This window comes from Sus scrofa, chromosome 8, assembly GCF_000003025.6.
Source record: "Sus scrofa isolate TJ Tabasco breed Duroc chromosome 8, Sscrofa11.1, whole genome shotgun sequence".
In the NCBI taxonomy this organism is placed as follows: Eukaryota; Metazoa; Chordata; class Mammalia; order Artiodactyla; family Suidae; genus Sus; species Sus scrofa.
In genome coordinates, this window is record NC_010450.4 from 114,041,378 (window position 1) to 114,061,902 (window position 20,525).

General features: G+C 41.8%; 1 protein-coding gene across 8 annotated transcripts in view; it reads right to left on the reverse strand.

Annotated features, from left to right (window-relative positions):
• The window catches only part of SGMS2 (sphingomyelin synthase 2), a 93,221-nt gene continuing 84,044 nt past the window's right edge, over positions 11,349 to 20,525 (reverse strand). For 4 of the 8 annotated variants that reach the window (XM_021101691.1, XM_021101689.1, XM_013978980.2 and 1 more), the window contains 2 exons: positions 17,779 to 17,945; positions 11,349 to 16,488 (listed from right to left, as the gene is read on the reverse strand). In XM_021101691.1, coding sequence (XP_020957350.1) covers positions 16,285 to 16,488; positions 17,779 to 17,945 — 371 coding nt within the window. In that variant the 3' untranslated portion in view covers positions 11,349 to 16,284. The remainder of the gene's footprint in view (positions 16,489 to 17,778; positions 17,946 to 20,525) is intronic. The other 4 variants (XM_013978974.2, XM_013978971.2, XM_013978972.2 and 1 more) reach the window with 1 other exon arrangement.

Consider the following 20,525-nt stretch of genomic DNA (forward strand, 5'->3'; position numbering starts at 1 on the left):
TTTTCAATTATTTTTCTACTAGGTATGTATGTGATATAGACATCTTCGATTTTTTCAGTAGGATGAGATCAAGAAATAGAATTGGTATTAGGTTATTGCTCCATAGGGCAAGATACACTCCCATGCCCTCACACTCAGACACACACACACACACACACACACACGCGCACACACATATTTTGTTTTTCTATCTTTTGGAGATAACTTCTGTTAAAAGAGTGGTGTTATCTCCTCTGGGGTTTCTTATATATTTACACAGATCTCTGTACACCACCCCACCCTGCTGGTGGCATCATATGATGCTTTTGGTTCACTAACCGGCTCTTTTCATTTAACGAAGTATCATCTGGCTTGTGTTTTATTAGAATCATTTTGGCTACTCTGTAGAGGGGCAGAAGTGAAACCCAGACTATTAAAAAATCCATACAGATATGTCACAATTTATTTTCCAAACCCTCAGTTAATAAGGATCTAGGTATTTACAGTTCCTTTCTATTAAAATCGTGTAGGAATAAATATGGGGAGCTCATGTTTTATTTATTTCGGTAAACTTTACAAAAATAAAATTAACTATTTTAACCATTTTCAGTGTACAATTTGGTGGCACTAAGTACATTCACAATGTTGTATGACCACTATTATCAGAATTTTCTCATCATTCCAAACAGAATTTTTCATCATTCCAGTTGGAAACTCTGTACCCATTACACAATAACTCCCTACCTCCCCCACCCCTGGGTAACTTCTGTTCTACTTTCTCTCTGAATTGCCTATTCTAGATACCTCATGTGAGCAGAGCCATACAACATTTGTTCTTTCGTGTCTGGCTTATGTTACTTAGCATAATGTTTAAAAGATTCATCCTTGTCGTAGCACATGTCAGAATTTCCTTCCTTTTCATGGCTGAGTAATACTCTATTGTATAGATCTTCCTGTATTTATGGTGGAGTTTCATCTCGATATAGTCATCCTAAATTGAAAATATCCTAAGTTGAAGATGCACTTAATCCACTTTACCTGCCAAATTTCTTAGCTCGGCTTAACCTAGGTGAAACATGCTCAGAACATGTTGGTGAAGCCATCTAGCACAAAGCCTGCTTTATAATAAGGTGTTGAATATCTCATATAATCTGTTGAATACTGACTGCAGGTGAGAAACAGAACAGTCGTCTGGATCTTGAATGTAAGCGTATCCACAGTTTACCCCTGTGATGGTGTGGGCTGACTGGGGGCTGTGGCTGTTGCGGCCCAGCTTCACCACAAGTATCATGATGCATGTCGCTAGAACCAGGAAAAGATCAAAATTCAATGTACAGTTTATGCTGAAAGCGTATCACTTTGTACCACCATAAAGTCAAAAAAAATCTTAAACGGAACCAACATAATTCGGGGGCCATTTGAATATACGTACTAGGTTTTGTTTATCCATTCTTCCATTGATGGACACTTGGGTTGTTTCCACTTTGGGCTATTGTGAATAGGGCTGTGAGGAACACTGGTGTACAAATATCTGATCGAGTCCCTGCTTTCAATACTTACAGGTGCATGTCGAGGGGTGGAATTGCCAAATCATATACTAACCCCAGGTTCAACTTTGTGAGGAGCTATCAAATTTTTCTGTAGGAGCTGTACCAGTTTTTACATTCCTACAAACAATGAGGGTTCCAATTTCTCTATATCCTCACTGACAATTGTTAATTCTTTTCATAATCACTATCCTAGTGGGTATGAAGTGGTGTCTCTTTGTGGTTTTGATTTATATTTATCTAATGACTCTTGAGCTTCTTTTCATGGGCACATTGTATACATGTGCCATTTGTATATATTCTTTAGAGAAAGGTCTGTTTAAATCCTTTGCCTATTTGTGAACTGGCTTGTTCTGTTGTTTTCGACTTGTAGATTTTTTTTTTTTTTTTTTTTTTTTTGTCTTTTTGCCTTTTCTAGGGCCGCTCCCGCATGGCATGTGGAGGTTCCCAGGCTAGGGGTCTAATCGGAGCTGTAGCCACTGGCCTATGCCAGAGCCACAGCAACGCGGGATCCGAGCTGTGTCTGTGACCTACACTACAGCTCACAGCAACACCAGATCCTTAACTCACTGAGCAAGGCCAGGGATTGAACCCGCAACCTCATGGTTCCTAGTCGGATTCGTTAACCACTGCGCCAAGACAGGAACTCCTGACTTGTATAATTTTTTATATTCTGGATACTAATTCCTTATCAGATATACAATTTGCAGATATTCTCTCCCATTTTGTCATTATCTTTTCACTCTCTTGATATTCTTGTTTTTTTTTTTTTTTTTTGTCTTTTTAGGGCCCCACCTGCGGCATATGGAGGTTCCCAGACTAGGGGTCAAATTGGAGGGAGCTACAGCTGCTGGCCTACACCACAGCCACAGCAACAGCAACGCAGGATCTGAGCTGCATCTGCAGCCTACACCACAGCTCACGGCAATGCCAGATCCTTAACCCACTGAGCGAGGCCAGGGATCGAACTCGAAACCTCATGGTTCCTAGTTGGATTCGTTTCTGCTGCGCCACGACGGGAACTCCGCACTCGCTTGATATTCTCTGATGCACAATGGTTTTTTAATTTAAGTCCAATTTATCTATTTTTTCTTTTATTGCCTGTGCTTTTGGTGTCATGCTGAAGCAACAGCCATCGTCTAAATCAAAGGTCGCGAATACTTTCACTTATGTTCTGTTCAAGAGTTTTGTAATTTTAGTCCTTAAATTTAGGCTTATTTTTCAAGTTCATTTTTGTGTGTGGTATATGCTAAAGGTCCAGTTTTATTCTTCTGCAGGTGAAGACCCAGTTTTCCCAGCACTGGTTTTTGAAAACACTGTCTTTTCCCCCAGGTGAATGGCGAAAGGTAAACGGTCTTGGCATCTTTGTCAAAAATCAGGTGAGGAGTTCTCGTCGTGGTGCAGAGGAAACAATTTGACTAGGAACCATGAGGTTTCCAGCTCCATCCCTGGTCTTGCTCAGTGGGTTAAGGATCAGGTGTTGTCATGAGCTGTGGTGTAGGTCGCAGACGTGGCTCGGATCCTGTGTTGCTGTGGCTGTGGCATAAGTGGTAATACTACCCAGAGCAGTCTACAGATTCAATGCAATCCCTATTAAAATCCCAATGGTGTGGATTTTCCGTCGCGGCTCAGTGGTTAATGAATCCGACTAGGTTGCAGGTTCAATCCCTGGCCTTGCTCAGTGGGTTAAGGATCTGGCATTGCCGTGAGCTGTGGTGTGGGTTGCAGACGCAGCTCAGATCTGGTGTGGCTGTGGCTGTGGCGTAGGCTGGTGGCTACAGCTCTGATTAGACCCCTAGCCTGGGAACTTCCATATGCCATGGGAAAAGCTCTAGAAAATGCAAAAAAGACAAAAAAGACAAAAAAAAAAAAAAAAAAAAAAGAAAAAAGAAAAAATCCCAATGACGTTTTTTTTTTTTTTTTACAGAAATAGAAAAGCTCACCCAAAAGGGCAAATGAAATCCCAAGGGACCAAAACAATAGCAAATCATTAGCCAAACTATTTGTTTTGGCTCTTCTGGACTATTTGGCTATATTGTAATAGTTTGCATCTATTAACCCCAAACTCCTAGTCCATCCCACTCCCTCCCCCTCTCCCAACAAATCTGCTGTCCATGTCTGTGAGTCTGTTTCTGTTTTGTAGGTAGGTTCATCTGTGCCATATTTTGGATTCCACATAGAAGTGATATCACACAGTATTTGTCTTTCTCCTTTTTTTTTTTTCTTTCTTCCCTCCCTCCTTCCTACCTGGCTGCACCTGCATCATGTGGAAGTTCCCAGGCTAGGGGTCAAATCAGAGCTACAGCTGCCAGCCTATGCCATAGCCACAGCCACAGCAACACCAGATCTGAGCCAAGTTTGTGACCTACACCAGCAACTCTGGATCCTTAACCCACTGAGTGATGCCAGGGACTGAACCCGCATCCTCATGGATACTAGTTGAGCCACAACAGGAACTCTGGTACCTCACTGTGGTTTTGATTTGCAATTCTCTAATAGTGATGTTGAGCATTTTTTTCATGTGCCCATTGGCCATCAAGATGAGACTGATTCTTGCCTGCTGACTTTGTGTTCTGCAAATTTGCTGAATTCATTTATGTGAACCAACAGTTCGTGGAACCCTGGGGTTTTCTACATACAAGGTCGTATCATTTTTGAAAAGAGCTAATTATACTTCTCCCTTTCCAATCTGGATGCTGTTTCCTTCTTTTTCTTGCCTATATTCTGGCTAGAAATCCCCTTGTGACTTCTTCCCTGGCCCATTGGTTAAGAGTGTATGGGCTAATCCCCATATTTTTGTGAATTTTTCTGTCTGGACAATTCATTTTAAATAACTCTCACAACAGATTTCTCATCATTTCTCTGGGAAGGCTGTTGTGTAGTGAAACAACAGGCTTTAATAACTTTTTCTGCTTTGGATTTTAACTCTCTTTGACATAATTTAATGTCAAGACCCTTTGGGGCTTGCCCAAACTCTGGTGTTCACCCCAATATACAGGCAGGTTATTTAAAAATCAGTTCACTAGATTAGTTACTGGTGAAATCTAGTACCACTGTTGATAGTTCAACATTGTAATAGACATATAACCTCACTGTCCAGCTACAGCTACTTATGACTGGGATAAAATAATCACTCTTAGTCCCAAGGTCAAGGACAGTAGGGTCAGGGTGAGTTTACCTTATTGAACGAATTGTCCTTTTTCATTAGGAAAACGTATTTCCACACTAGCAACTCATCACTCACTTTTCTGCATGTTTCTGGAAAGATACAGCTAAACAATTAACGTGGGGAAGAAAGGCAGCATGTGAACTTTTGGAAACACAAGCTTAAATACCTGACATTGTTTTTAACTGAAATCCAGAATCTTGTACAGCAGGACAAACCCATGTATCTTGTATTAAATAGAAAGTTCTTACATTTTTTTACAGTTTAAAAATTCTAAAATTCCTGGTAATAAAATTATAAAGTTACAAAACCCCATGACTTTATGATTCAACTTTATTGCCTATTAACAAGTCAGGTAGTATTAAGTGCTTTACTACACACTGTAATCCTCACCATGACACTGGCAGTAGCTTTCTTGACTCTCATTCTATAGAAAGAACAGACAGGAGTTCCCTAGTGGCCCAGCAGTTAAGGACTTGGCATTGTTACTGCTGTGGCTCAGGCTCGATCCCTGGCCTGGGAACTTCTGCATGCCACAGGTGTGGCCGGAAAAAGAAAAAAAAGGACACACATAATGATTTAGTAAAATAAAGGGTAAAGGAACTTGGTTTGATTTTCCACTTCAGCTATTATTTTTCAATCCATATTTTTGTCCAGAATATCACAAAATACATATATTTATTTCATTCGTCTTTTGTCTTTTCTAGGGCCACACCCGTGGCATATGGAGGTTCCCAGGCTAGGGTCTAATGGGAGCTGTAGCTGCCAGCCTATCCCACAGCCACAGCAACGCGGGATCGGAGCCGTGTCTGCAACCTACACCACAGCTCATGGCAACACCTGATCCTTAACCCACTGAGCAAGGCCAGGGATCAAACCCGCAACCTCATGGTTCCTAGTTGGATTTGTTAACCACTGAGCCACGATGGGAACTCCATGAAATACATATAATAGGATAGCTACTGAAATACTTTCAAGTTATAAACATCTGATTGTTTGGTAAGTGCTTCAATTATTTTATTATTTATCCTTAAATTTTTATTTATTTATTTATTTTTCTCTTTTTAGGGCTGAACCTGTGGCATATGGAAGTTCTCAGGCCAGGGATTGAATCAGAGCTGCAGCTGCCAGCCTATGCCACAGCTACAACACCACCTGGTCTGAGCCATGTCTGTGACCTACACCGCAGCTTGCCACAATGCTGGATCCTCTAACCCAGCAAGTGAGACCAGGGATTGAACCTACAACCTCATGGATACTAGTCAGATTCTTTTTTTTTTTTTTTTTTTTTTTGTCTTTTTGCTATTGCTTGGGCCGCTCTCGGGGCATATGGAGGTTCCCTGGCTAGGGGTCGAATCGGAGCTGTAGCCACAGGCCTACACCAGAGCCACAGTAACGCGGGATCCGAGCCTCGTCTGCAACCTACACCACAGCTCACGGCAACGCCGGATCGTTAACCCCCTAAGCAAGGGCAGGGACCGAACCCGCAACCTCATGGTTCCTAGTCGGATTCGTTAACCACTGCTCCAGGATGGGAACTCCCACTAGTCAGATTCTTAACCTGCGGAGCCACAGTGGGAACTCCAGTGCTTCAAGTATTTTAAGGCAAATTATTTGGTGGCATGATGGGCAATTTCCTTTTTATTGAACCCTCAAATTCTGTTAATATTTCAAACAAAACAGTATTTTAAAAAAACTCACTCAACAAATATTTGCTGTATGTGGTAACTTTATTAAGCACTGGAATGAGTAACAACACAATTCTTTCTCTTAAGGAGCTTTAATTGGGTATGGAAATGAGACATATTTTTAAAACCTTAAAGCAGTGAGTGTATCTCACATTTTGACAATTGGTTTGTATGTGTCTTTTGGGGAGGAATTCAGATTCAGAGAAGGATGGCAAGGATTTCAGGAGGGGAGACGTCAGCTGAACTTTGAGAACAAGCAAGATCTGGATACCCATGAATAACTTCAGAGCTAGAACTATGGTACCTAAAATATTTGGTAGCTGAATTTGGCTAATACTTATTGAATGTGTATCTTATAACAACGTCTTTCATTTAGTCTTCCCAACACTTCTGTGAGACCTGGGCCATTATCATTTGCACCATTATTTCCAGATGGAAACGGAGGCAAACAGAAATTAGGCACCTTGTTTCAAGGCTTCCACATCAGCCAGTACTGGAAGAACAGCTTCAAACCCAGAGGGCGCAGGGCCACCATGCTACATGACCTCCTTCAGTGGACGCAGTAGACACGAGGTAGGCTGGGAGGCTGTCCCCTGTACGGCCCCGGCATCTGTGGTAAGACATCGGTGCAGTACAGAGGACAGGGGTGAGCACAGCCTGACCAGGACAGAGGGTGCCATTTGCTGAAGCAGTGGGAAAGGGCCCTGCACAGACAGTGCTCACAGATCAGCAAGAGAGTTAAACCGAGTCGGGCCCCATTGGGGGGTACAAAAACCTTTCCGTGTCCCCCATTCCTGTTCTTAGGAAATGGGCCTCATTCAGCCTCCATAGCCTTCCCTGAGTTCCAAGGAACAGGTTCTGACAGTTGCTGATCAGGGAAGAGAGGGGATGCAAAGACAAGGGAGGAGGAAAACAAATAGTCAAGGAACAAAAGTACAGGCTTGGGGCAGGATTCTGGTTCCCTCTCAAGGGATACACATAGTAATACAGGCATCTTATACACTCAAAAGTTATATTCCTTGGAGAAATGAACACTTTCAAACTGAACAGCTCAGAGTCCTTCCTGTCCTTCTCCCTGCCTTAACTGCACCCTAAACACATCACCCATAGCTAAGGATTAGGCACTCTGAGCACAATTGCCTGTGGGTTAAAAATGATTAGCAGATGATGTTTTTCAGGAACTTTCCTGGTTTGTTCTAATCTCTGATCAGCATGCACTTTTCGCAAGTACTATTATTCTAGGCAACAACCCAGAAGACCACCACCAGGATCCTGCCAAGACCACCTGACTCCAGCTTTGATGACTAAGATTCCCCTCAAGAAAGAAGAATGCATGTCTGCCCCAAGCCTGATTCCTATCTGAAAACCTGTTTTGTTCCTTTTTTCTATAAAACTCTGCAGTTCTTCCCAATGTTATGGCTGCGGGGGGTGGGGGGGCGGTTAGCAAGGCACAGTCTTTAAGGCATTAGCCTGCTGTGGCCTCCTTGACCTGGCAAAGCAATAAGGCTATTTTTTTCTTCTTCACCCAAAACTCTGTCTCCGTGTTTCTACTCGGCACTGGTGGCAGAGGTGGAGTTTCAGCAACAACAGCTTGAGTCTTCACACTGTGAAGTGCACGTTGCTTTAAAAAGATGTTATGTGTAGAAAACCAAAAAAGCCAGGTGTTATGGACTCTATGCCCCCACCCCCATAAATCCATGTTGAAACCCTAACCCGCAATAGGATGGTACTAGAAGGTGTGACCTTTGGGAGGTAATCAGGTCTCGATGAGGTCACCAGGGTGATGAGACCAGTGTCCTTAGAAGACGAGAAAGACTCTAGAGCTCTTACGCCCAGAATGTTGCCCAGAGGAGGAAAGCAGGCAGAGGGCCCTCACCTGAGACCCCACCACGCGGGCACCTGGTCTCGGACTTCCCACCCTCCAGAACTCTGAGAAGTAAGTGTTTGCTGCTGAAGCCATCTCCCTAATGATGTTTTGTCACAGCAGCCTCAACCGAATAGGACAGCGTGGAAATGTCTTTCCCCCGGTGTCAAATGTAAACATTGCCTTCAAACCAGGGACTGGGGAGCTGACTGGATGTCGTACAAAATACGTTCGAAAGCATCATTTCCTCCCTGCACAGACCCACGTGCCTGGGGACCTGGGGTGTGTGCTGTGGGGGCTCCTCGCAGGCCCAGGGGCCTTGCCTTTGGTCAAAGGCAGGGGTGTCAAGAAAGGAGAGGGGTTATGGGGCAACTGGGTTTGGCCCTTCACCACACATGGGTTACAGAGCATGAGGCTAGAAATCGGGTAAGAATGGATTTATAGACGAAGGGACCAGAGTTAACGTGGAGACAGGAAATCTGCTGAATGGGGGGCACTGCGTCTTACAGGCTCAAACTCAAGCACTCCTTAACTTTGCTCTCAACACAAAACCTGGCTGTCAAAAGATTTCTGGAAGAGGCGATTCTTCCTCTCCTTCAATCCTCGCACGTGGGGTGATTCTTCCACCACACTGGGGCCCTGGCAAAAGCGTGGGCTCTGGCACTTCTGGGGTTGTGGTCGGTGTGCTGATCAGTTGGGCTCCTTGCCCCATATTTACCCCTCCAAGTCTGAGTTCCTTCAGTTGTGAAAAGGGCACTTGAGATCCACTTGCTGTTAAACAAAAGGAAGCCAACCAGCAGTGCCTAATCCACAGTCACTTCTTAAAGGGAGTGGCTTTTTTTTTTTTTTAAACCCCAATAAACACATCATTTAAGGAACTTGAGAAGAAAAAGAGACGAAATGCTTGGATATAAAAACTGAAGTAAAGTGTGCGCTGAAACTTGGCCAGAAGCAAGCACACATGCTGGATGGATTTTTAGCACAGAGAACTCGCCAGGTCATGCTAGGACCCCAAAATCCTGTGGCTACACTTTGGTCCTTTGGGGAGCTCAGAATCAACCCAGACTATAATGGCTCCCAAGACTCTGTTCCATTTCCTCAGAGCTTTGCTGTGCCCTGAAAGCAAGCCATTGTTTCTCTCCTCCTTTTGACATTCCCTTGAGAATAATCCCCGTGGGAGGGAGTCGCATTTAGAGGGAAAGCCTCATGCATTTTGGTGTCCCCCTTGTTAATCCATGTTAGGCTGAAGTGCATAATTGCAAATGATACTTGCAATGAGTTCGCTTTATTCTAACAAATTTGTGCTCAAATGCTTAGGGATTCTTTTACTTTCAAAGCCATTTTGCACTAGAAGCACTGACTCTTCTTTCCCTACAATGTATTGTTTCAACAAGAAAAATCAGCAGCATGTGACAAAGGACCTGTTCCAAGGGCCAGTTTCTCTCTTAACAAATCAATTGTCTGATAAGGGAATAAACTCCCCTAAAAAACAAGAAACGACAACAACAACAAAACTATGACAGGGAGACAGCAAAACAGAGAAGAAATTCAGGTTCCAGCTCTAACACTTTTGAGCTCTTTCATCTCACAAAAACAGGTCACCGACTCTTTCCTTGTCTACCTGGTGGGGTTTTGTGAAGATTCAAGAGTGCATGTCAAGCATACACACGGTAAAATGTGATGCCTCATTACACCTGCCAGGTATGAATTAAATACGCATTGATAGGAACACAGTGGTGCAAAATCCACTACTGTTGTAACTTGTATCAGTGACTAATCTGGTCTTACGCTTCTGATACTCTTATGTATTTTATGAGAAGGAAAGGAAATGTTAGACATTAAGGTTTGTGAAGCATCACATCAGTTCCTTGTATAACCATGGGTGGTCCCTGAGGCTCTGGTCAGCAGAATCATCTTGCCAACATTTCAGACAGTAGGATGGGACAAGCTTTTTGTCCAAGGCCTGGGTAGAGGTAGCAGAAAGACTACTGTGAACTATACTCTATCATTTCCAGATAATCCAAGTGGGTTCTCTACCACTTGATCTTGGAACCATATTATCTTATCCTTGTCTCTTCATTCCACTGAGTTGCTTTCACTAAACTTGTCTTTGAAGATCATGCCTTAGCCTTGTATCAGGGGTCCAAGAACAGCTTACTGCCATTGTCTGTTGCGTGACTACTAAAGTCTCCTAAAGTCTTATTGTGGGCATTACCCTGGTGCCCCCTTTGTGAAGGAGAAAGATGATACTTCTTTCAGAACTAAGGGACTCTGCTTTCCTTGATGTAATGATTCTCGTCTTTCTGTGAACAATGAGAGAATCATGGAACGTGTGACTGATTTTATCGTTCTCCATGAACGACCTCATATTGTGAATTTAAAAAAAATTTTTTTTTAGTGATTTTTATTTTTTTCCATTAGAGTTGGTTTACAGTGTTCTGTCAGTTTTCTACTGTACAGCAAAGTGATCCAGTCACACATATATATACATTCTTTTTCTCACATTATCCTCCATCATGTTCTATCACAAGTGACTAGATATAGTTCCCTGTGCTATACAGCAGGATCTCATTGCTTATCAACACCAAATGCAATAGGTTGCATCTATTAACCCCAGACTCCTAGTCCATCCTACACCTTAAATCCAAAGGCAGGAAAAATAACATGCTGCAGCTTATTTAAGGTTCCATCAATTGAAGGTTCTCAGCTTATTTAAAAACTAGTGCTTGAAGAATAACCCTCTTGTGGTTTTAATAACTACTTAAAACTAATTTTAAAAAGTCTTTCATGGAGTTCCCATCATGGCTCAGCAGAAACAAGTCTGACTGGCATCTATGAGGATGAAAGTTCAATCCCTGACCTCGCTCTGTGGCTTAAGGATCTGGCATTGCTGTGAGCTGTGGTGGAGGAGGTTGCAAACGCGGCTTGAATCCTGGATCCTGCGTTGCTGTGCCTGTGGCGTAGGCCAGCGGCTACAGCTCTGATTCGACCCCAGCCTGGCAGGGAACCTCCATATGCCTCGGGTGTGGCCTTAAAAAGACAAAAAAAAAAAAAAAAAAGTCTTTCAAGAAAACAATTTTTTAAATGGAAAGAAACAGTAATACTAACTTTGAAAAGACTTGATGTCATGGTGGTTTATTGGGTAAATACAAAGTATAGGCTCTTGCTTTTTATCTTTTTTTAAAGCAAAGACAAAGATTAGAAACCATGTTGACATACTCTTTAGAATAGAAACATAAATCAGTTTTAACTAACAATTAGGCACTTAAAATGTAAATGTAAAATGGCATTTTTGAAGTACAAACTATAGTTTCACTCCTAAATTCCTCCAGAAATGTTTTTACAAACACAAAAGCACAAACATGGACAGCATATTTCTAAACTAAGAGAATTTCCTCTTTGTAAAAAAAGAACCTGAATTCGAATCCCATATGATAGACCAATGATTAAGGTACTGGTGGGTAGGAGAAAAGAGCTTCTGAAATTTACATATGTAATTAAAACGAAGCATTTAATAAAACGACTATAATAATATACAGTATATATCATAATGAAAAATATATGTCAAGAAAATAATGAATTCTAGACTTAAAATTTTCCTTTACAACAAGGCACTTAACACATTGAAACAGTACAGTAAATTTCCCAAAGAATGCAATTGGCTACCTCTCAAACCTTATAATATTTCTTTTGTGAATATACTATAACATAGCCATACATTTTGCAGCATTAATCATTGCATAGGAGGTAAATTAAATAATTAACTCCAACTTGGCAACTAGATTAGCTTATATGTTTATAGTTTCTTCCTTTTCTTTTAAAGGATAGTTTTAAATAATTCTATAATAAAGAACTATTCTCATTTATGATTTATTTGGAACACAGCATAGTTAGATTAATGAGCAATAAAATAAACCAGAACTTATAAGGTATGTATCTGTACAAAAATTTATCTTTGGGTACCTTTTGACATGATTTTCAGTGTTTAGGTACTGACGTCAAGAGCACTTTTTTTTTTTTTTTTGTCTTTTGTCTTTTTAGGGCCGCACCCGCGGCACACGGAGGTTCCCAGGTTGGGGTCGAATCGGAGCTATAGCCACTGGTCCACACCACAGCCACAGCGATGCCAGATCCGAGCCACATCTGCGACCTACACCACAGCTCATGGCAACGCCGGATCCTCAACCCGCTGAGCAAGGCCAGGGAATCGAACCCACATCCTTATGGATACTAGTAGGGTTCATTAACCACCGAGCCACAACGGGAACTCCAAAGAGCACTTCTTAATAGAAGAAATATTTTTAAGCAAGTAAGTCAAAGGAATTAAATTATTGCAACACGATAAACATTAAAAAACAAAACAGGACCCTTTATACATACAAATAGAAAAGCCTTCAACACATGACATATTAATTTATAATATGCTTGATTTAAACATGTAAACTCATTTATTAAGAATTCCTTCTTACACTTCCTTACACTACAGAAGTGAGTGTGTTAAGACCGGCTTAAATTTTTAATTAGTTTTACAGTGCAAAACAAAAACAATAATATAAAAGAATTTTAAAAGAAATGTTCAAAATATTCAAGGAACAAGATGTGAACCTTCAATTTAAAAAGAAACCGTATGAGTTCTGCCATGTTAAAAAAAAAAAAACAGAAACATAAGAAAGACAGCCAACTTGGCGTTTCAAAGTAAACAAAGTATAGGTAGTTACAAAAGGAGACATTAATGATTGTGATAGTGAGAGGTAAAAAAGGGTCTGCAAATTTTCTTTCATCAAGTGGATTAAAGAGTAGAAGTGCGACCTCTTGTGATCTAAGCACATCTTCCCTCTGGGAAAAGTTTAAAATACATTTGAAATAATTTCTTTTGTGTGATGCTTTCAGGTTATTGGCAAAAATAATACAAACACAAATGCCTTTTAAAAACTTGCAAATACACTTTAAAAAGTGCCAAGTTTGCATTCTAAGTCATATAGCATATTTCCACAAGGGGGCACTGCTCTACAGCAAAGACCCTTATGCAATGTCACCCATAAACCTAGAGAAGAAACTCCGGTTCACTCATCCACCACAGCCCTCCTGCCATAGCAAAACTTGTTTCCCAAGATGCCAGTCAATTAAACAGCAAATTCAAAATTACATTGGATGGATTTAGGTGAGGAAGAATGCTTTCTATTTTCAGAGCTAGCAGAAGAGCTCAAAAATTGGAATCTGAAAGGAATTCATTTCCATTCGAAAGAATTTAGAAAAAAATGTGGCATCAATTATAGAAATTATGTATTATAGATATTGCACAGAGAAGTAAATCATAGAAAAAGCTTTGAACAGGAGCACTGGTTTACAAAAACAAGGGGAATGGAGAAGGTCTAGTATCCTAATTAGCAAAGCAAAGGAGCTCCAAACATTTACTCCTTCAGAAGGCAAGCTTGTAATTGTTTGTTGTTTTTTTAAATCAAGGTATAATTGACAGATAGCATTCTATTAATTTTAGGTGTACAACATAATGATTTATTATTTTCATATATTGTGAAATGATCATCACAGTAAGTCTAGTAATTATTTATGTTTTATATCCCAAGTGGCACGATGGGTTGAACCTCAAGTTTGCTTTCCTAAATATAAATAGGTTTCCTTATTTCTCTTATTTCCTCATTTGAAACTTTGATATTTCCACCCTTATTTTCATACCACATGCTTCCACAGCATTTGTTAGACATGTATGTATAAAGAACATCGGAGCAGTAGTATCCACACATGGGGTCATAGATGTTTTTAAAGTTCTTTAAAAGGTGATGGTATTATTTATAAAACACAACTTAATTACTTGACTAAAATGCAAGATTTATACTGCTTTCAAGGATCTCCAACAATCAATACACCGTGACTCTAAAATCTTGAACCCCTTTTCTTACTTAATTTGAAGAAGATAAGTTATTCAAGATGCAGTGGGATAAGGTATATCAGGTTGTTTTATTTGCATTAGAGGCTCAAGGAAAATGCCACTGTTAGGAGAGCAAAACCCAGGTTTCAGGGTCAGATACTTTGCCTCAGAAGCAGCCGAATTTAAAAATCAATGTTGTTAAGCAGAACACATTGTTCTATCACGTGTCGATATTTAATAAATGAAAATAAGCAAAAAATAGGTAGAATTATAGCTAAACCCATCAGGCAAGCTATATAAACCAATAGGAAACATATCTTATTGGTTTACTTAATAATAAATACTGGAAAAACTTCTTGCATTTCAAAGCCTGCCAAGGATACTTAGGGCTTCAATCCTTGTTTTAAATAACCAGATTAGCGTCTTTTCCCCTGCCTTTGAATTCAAGCTTTAGTGTTTCTTTTACACACAAAGAGCCACACTGAAAACATAGACGGAGAATTTTAGCACCAGAGGATAATGACCCTTCTGAACAGATTTGTATTGTGCTTCTCTCAAACAATTTAAAGGTCAATTTTGTGTACCAAACTAAGGCTGACTCGTTTATAATGACAAATTTGGGGATTTTTTTTCATTCGAAGTAGAGGGAAATTTTCACCTTCAGTATAAACATAACTGCTTCCCTTCCACCCTCACTGGCGTCTCCACCCTCAGACTATAGTGTTGATGGTTTCGTAACCTTAAAAGTTTTCTAAGGTTACTAGAAGTCCAAAGAAATTAAGCCAAGAATTATCCAAAAGATTCAACAGCATTAAACAATGCACTAAATCTGATCGGATTTTTAAAAATCCATCTTTTTTTTTTGCATCACCTGAAAGAACTTTAGAAACAATTATCTCCCTTTACTGAGCAGCTATAACCACCTAACAGACTGATTCCAACCCCAGATTATAGTGCAGCACCGTGGTGAAATTTCAGGGTCAACGTAAACTTACCCAATTGCAGTATGTGTCCTTAGGACCAGTGTATAAGAAGCTGAGGCTCTTGCTAAAAGGCAAGGGTGTATTAAACTTTTAGACTCCGTCTTGGTTTTTCCATAAAGCAGAATGTAACTAGGAAAAAATGGTTTTTGGTGAAATGTGATCAATTGTATTTCTGAGTTCCAATTAGAAGCATGAAAACAGACTTTACACAGGGAGTGACCTGGGAGCCAAACATAGGCTTGTTGCCCAAAGGGCACGAGCGTCAGTTCACACACACACATGTATTTTCAGCCTGTGCCATACTGTCGACTGCCCTGGGGGTACAGGTGCAAACTGACGAGGCAGAGAGCAGAGAAGGGTGTGCCCCAGGACCCCTAGTTAGAAGCAGCCCCATGGTTCCTGTGTATCTGTCATAGAGACCTTAAAATGAGATATTTACACATGTGTAAAATCTGTGGGGTGTGTCAAACACTTTTATATTAGTTCACCTTCTTTTTTTAAATTATACAATTATCAGTTAAAAAAAAATAAAGTCAAAGTGATACGTAGTACATTGGGTGGTAGCAGCAGTGCACGTTCCCAGACCTGACCCTGACCTTCCCGCGACAGGGCAGAAACAAGGTTCACCCCACGTTCAGTCAGCCCGTGGGTCTCGGCCCTCGCTGATCAGCCGACTGCTAAAAACCACGCTCCACATTAGGTGATTCTATTTACACAGTAGCTGTATACATCCAGATATTTTTATTTAAAACATTAACAAATTCTTTTGACCTTGGAGGGAAAGAAAAAAAAAATCCTGAAAAAACTCTGAAGTAGAGAGCTTTAGTGGAGAGAGACTGAGGAAAGGAGTAATATGTTCTTTGGCACCTCTTTAACAAGCTCATTAGTAAAATCCCAGTTGGAGGGCTTGTCACCAATGAATGAAGAGCCGCAGGAAAATATAACTTTCTCAGGATAATACAAAACCAGTCAAAGGGAAATACTTCGTTCATCTTTCTAATCATTTGCACAAAATTTGGTCCGCTTCTTCATGTACCAGGCAGTTCTCCTTAAAGTAAAAAAAAAAAAAAAAAAAAAAAAAAAAACAAAACCAAAAAAACCACAAAACTATACCTTTGGTTACAGCGATAACTCTTTTGGTATAAGAGCTGATGCCTTTGTTTTTGCTCCTCAGGTAGATTTCTCGTTATCTTCACCGATCTTCTGCACCCGTGAATACTTCTTGCAAGATGATTTAAAGCAGCCAGGAGGCCAGGAGAGTGGCCAGGAGAAGCAGCAAGGAATTGAGCCTTGCACGTTTTTCTCGAAAAAATAAAAGATGGGGAACCACCATGCTCGAGACAGGAAATTAGTCTGTGAGGAGACCTTCAAGTTCTGTAAAAAGTAGGGGAAAAGTAAAATGAGACATTTTTCATGATTTGCACCCTGATTTTTTTCTTAATTAAATTGTTCATTGCTGCAACTTAACAGGGAAAGCAGCGGAACTGGGATTATGAGGCAGGGACTGTCTTTGCACCCTGGCCCTCACACGACTCTGACCCCAGCCCCCATCCCCTTGCCGATTTCCCTCTGTGGCTCAGGCACATCTTCTGCCTGGGATTCCAGGAAGACCGGAGCCTCAGGAATGGATGCGAGAGCTCTCTGGAGGGAACAATTTTCAGGGCGTGTGAGTGCTCAGGTCTATGGGTCAAGGAAGACACAAGAGTTAAAGGAAGAATCACAAGCTTGAGCACATCTAAGGCAGAAGATGAAGATTCTGGTTCAGGGGTGTCAGCTGACATCTAGATGGAAGTACAAGAAGGAAGATGGAAAGAGAGCCCCAAAGGTAAAGAAAGCAATCCACAGAGAGGGAATTTCTTAGTGGGCACCAGTAATGAAGACTCTAAGGATCTAAATCCTTGGGGAATGCCATGTTTTAGTTGCCCACAAAGTCTCCAAACATTACATACATCAGATAAGATGGCCTGACCAGACTGTCCCAAGATGAGTCAGTCATGGCACACAGACGAACTCTATCAACACCGAGGGCATACACGGAGGCTGGCAAGACACAGAGAAGGGATCATTTCGTCTTGGGACCAGAGGCAGAGACGGGGAGTTATGAAAGGCTTAGCACAAGAGCGGGCATCTGAACAAGCTCTTTCAGAATGAATGGAGGGAGAAGAAAAAAAGGTTAGCTGAGAAGAGGAGGCAGCAGAAACAAATTAGGAATGATAAGAAGGGAAGCCAGAGCGCACAGTATCACCAAGAGATGTACCAAGTCCAGCTATGCGTAAGCTGCTTGTTTTGCCCAACTTTTAAAAACAGTTTCTGTCTTTCCCTCAAATTAGGTTATTTGAGGGCAGAGTGTCTCACCTAGCTGCACCACAGTGCCTCTACAGAGAAGACCTTGAAAGTTTTACTTAATTCTGAACTCCTATTAATTAGTTGAATTAGCAAACCACCATGCTCTATAATTATACAACATTTTTATCCTTAAATATCATTTATATGTGACATTCTTTGTATCAAGAGGCAATCACTACTAGAAGTTTAAGCGAATTTTGACCTAAACCACCCATTTCGGCTGCAACAGCAGTTATTCCCAGGAAGCTATTAATATGAAAAGGAGTCCACCGCATGGCAAGGAAGGGAATTGTCCAAGGATAATGTCACTGCTCTCACCTTTTCATTGGCCATGGAATGGTACCACCAAAAGAGCCGTGTGGTGATGTAATAGGCAACGATCACATCGACAGTGTAGTGTTCGTGCGCCACAAGAATGCAGATGATCCCAGCGGCGCTCAGCAGCCAGCAGATTAAGTGGTACCACCAGAAGTGGCGAGGTGAATCTGGACGGCAGAGAAATCAGAGTTAACAGGATGCCCAGAGACGGATTTACCGATGAGCCTCTCTGCTAACCACCTGAGAAAAATCTAAGGCCGAGGAGTCACGGAAGGAGGAAACGGGGAACCCAAAATGAGTCACCGAAGAGGCCAGGATTTGCTCAGGTGGTGGTGGGGGGGGCGGGGAGAAGAGGGGACTGTTGGTAGCAGGTCTGACAGTCATGCCTGGGGAGGGTGGTGACACGAGATACTCCAGGCCTTGCCTACCCTGTTTCCTAATAAGGAAGAGAACAGAAATGTTTCATGTCATGTTGGAATCGGCTCATCCTGGCTCACAGAGGGGCCCTACCAGAAAGAAAAAAGGAGAGGTCAAAAGAAAAGGCAGCTGTCCATGAAAACGGGGGAAGGGATGATAAAGCAAGAGTGATTTCAGGTCTTATATGAACTTAATGTGGTTTCTCCATGAGCGAAAGGGCATTGCGGCTAGCAAAATTTTGCGTCTCAGCAATTTCATACTGTTATTGCCTTGCCAATAGCAACTATAAGACACCCTCTGCGTAATGCTTAGGATTCTTGCCCATTCACTTAGGGATTTGAGGCTTACTCAGTGAGGCCACTAAGAAGTTTACCACATGGGTCAGCTATAAGCAAGAACGAAAGCCCCCCACCCCACCCCCTGCCCCCTGCCTGCTCGCCTTCGCACACAAGAGGGAAGGACACAGGTGTGTATGGAACCAGACCTGACTTCTACCTTTTTGTTTTCTTGAATGATGGTTTCTTTTTTCTATTTTAAAATTTTATTGGCTCACAAGATTAATAACCTAGTATACTGGAATTTACATTTAATAATTTGATATTTCATGTTTATATTTACAGTGATATTTACTTTAAAAGTGTGGAAGAGTGGTTGAAGAGCAAAAAGAAGATCTACTTCCGGAACTTTAGATGACATATCAAACCAGGTTATCATTCCAAAACATAAAATAGGAGTTCCTGCTGCGGCACAACAGTGCTGGGACACTTAACCCTGGCCCAGGACCTGGGTTAAGGATCCGGTGTTGTCGCATTTGGAACTGCAGCTCGGATCTGATCCTGGCCCAGCTCCATATGACGTGGAGCAGCCAAAAAGGGGGAAAAAAATAAGGAAATACATGAAAAAAAAGTTGTTTTTCTTCTAATCCTAAGTGGGGCAGTAAGGGGATAAACCTGTAGTTGCATTTCACTAGGTTCTGACAGATAAAACTCATAGAATACAAGAATTTTATAGCTGGAAGACACCTTACTCCTGTAGCCTGGGGGGCTAGCTCCAGTCCCCACAATTGTTCTGTTAGCTCAGAATGTTAGAAATGGAAGGAACATTCAGAAATCTGGAGATTTCACTAATGATGCATTCTCCAGGGCCACAGACCCCACGCCTCCCTGAAGTCTCTCACCAGCCCTGCTTCCCTTCCTTACAGGTCATCTGGTATTTATTCTAAAAGTTCAAAATGTCTGAGCGAACCAGATGCGTTTATTTTTGTTGATCTGCAAGAAGCAAAGCTGAAGTAGGCAGGGAGTATGGAGGTGGCGCGAACGGTCATTTTACTACTTGCGAAATTGAGAATGAGGTTTAGGACCAGCCACTCCTCTCCCATAAAGATGTATTCTCGGAGTTCCCATTGTGGCGCAGCGGAAACGAATCCGACTAGGAACCATGAGGTTGCCGGTTCGATCCCTGGCCTTGCTCAGTGGGTTAAGGATCCAGAATTGCTGTGAGCTGTGGAGTAGGCCGGCAGCTGTAGCTCCAATTTGCCCTCTAGACTGGGAACCTCCATATGCCTCAGGTGTGGCCCTAAAAACCAAAAAAAAAAAAAAAAAAAGTATTTTCCGTAAACTGCCACACTGGGGCCACTGCTGATTAATTGAGAACACTGGCTGTCCCCAAGAAAAGATTTAATATAAACTATTTGGAAAGAGAAGTGGCAAAATGGCTATCCTCTCTGCTCTCTCATTCTACCCACAGGGATACCACTGAGCCACGAGATGATGACGCAGTTACTGATGAGCTCCACTGCCCCGGTGGCATCCCAGGCCTAGCCGTCAGAGAGAGAAGAGGAAGAGGGAGGGAGGGAGAAGGAAGTGGAAGCAGGGGTGGGGGGGGTGGAGGAAGGGTAGAGGAGGGGGAGGAGGAGAAGTTTTCTCAACTAGCAAGACTTTTGGTGGTACTAAGAGCTAGACTGATTTATCCAGGCTAAGTTTATTTATTATTTATTTATTTATTTATTTATTAATTATTATTTTGTCTTTTTTTAGAGCCACACCCGAGGCACATGGAGGTTCCCAGGTTAGGGGTGGAAATGGAGCTACAGCTGCTGGCCTACGGCACAGCCACAGCAACTTGGAATCCGAGCTGCATCTGTGACCTACACCACAGCTCATGGCAACGCCAGATCCTTAACCCACTCACTGAGCGAGGCCAGGGATCGAACCCACGTCCTCATGGATACTAGTCGGATTCATTAACCACTGAGCCACGACAGGAACTCCTATCCAGGCTAATTTTATAAGGAACCTGGGTCCCAATGATACTATCTGCGCAACAGTGTA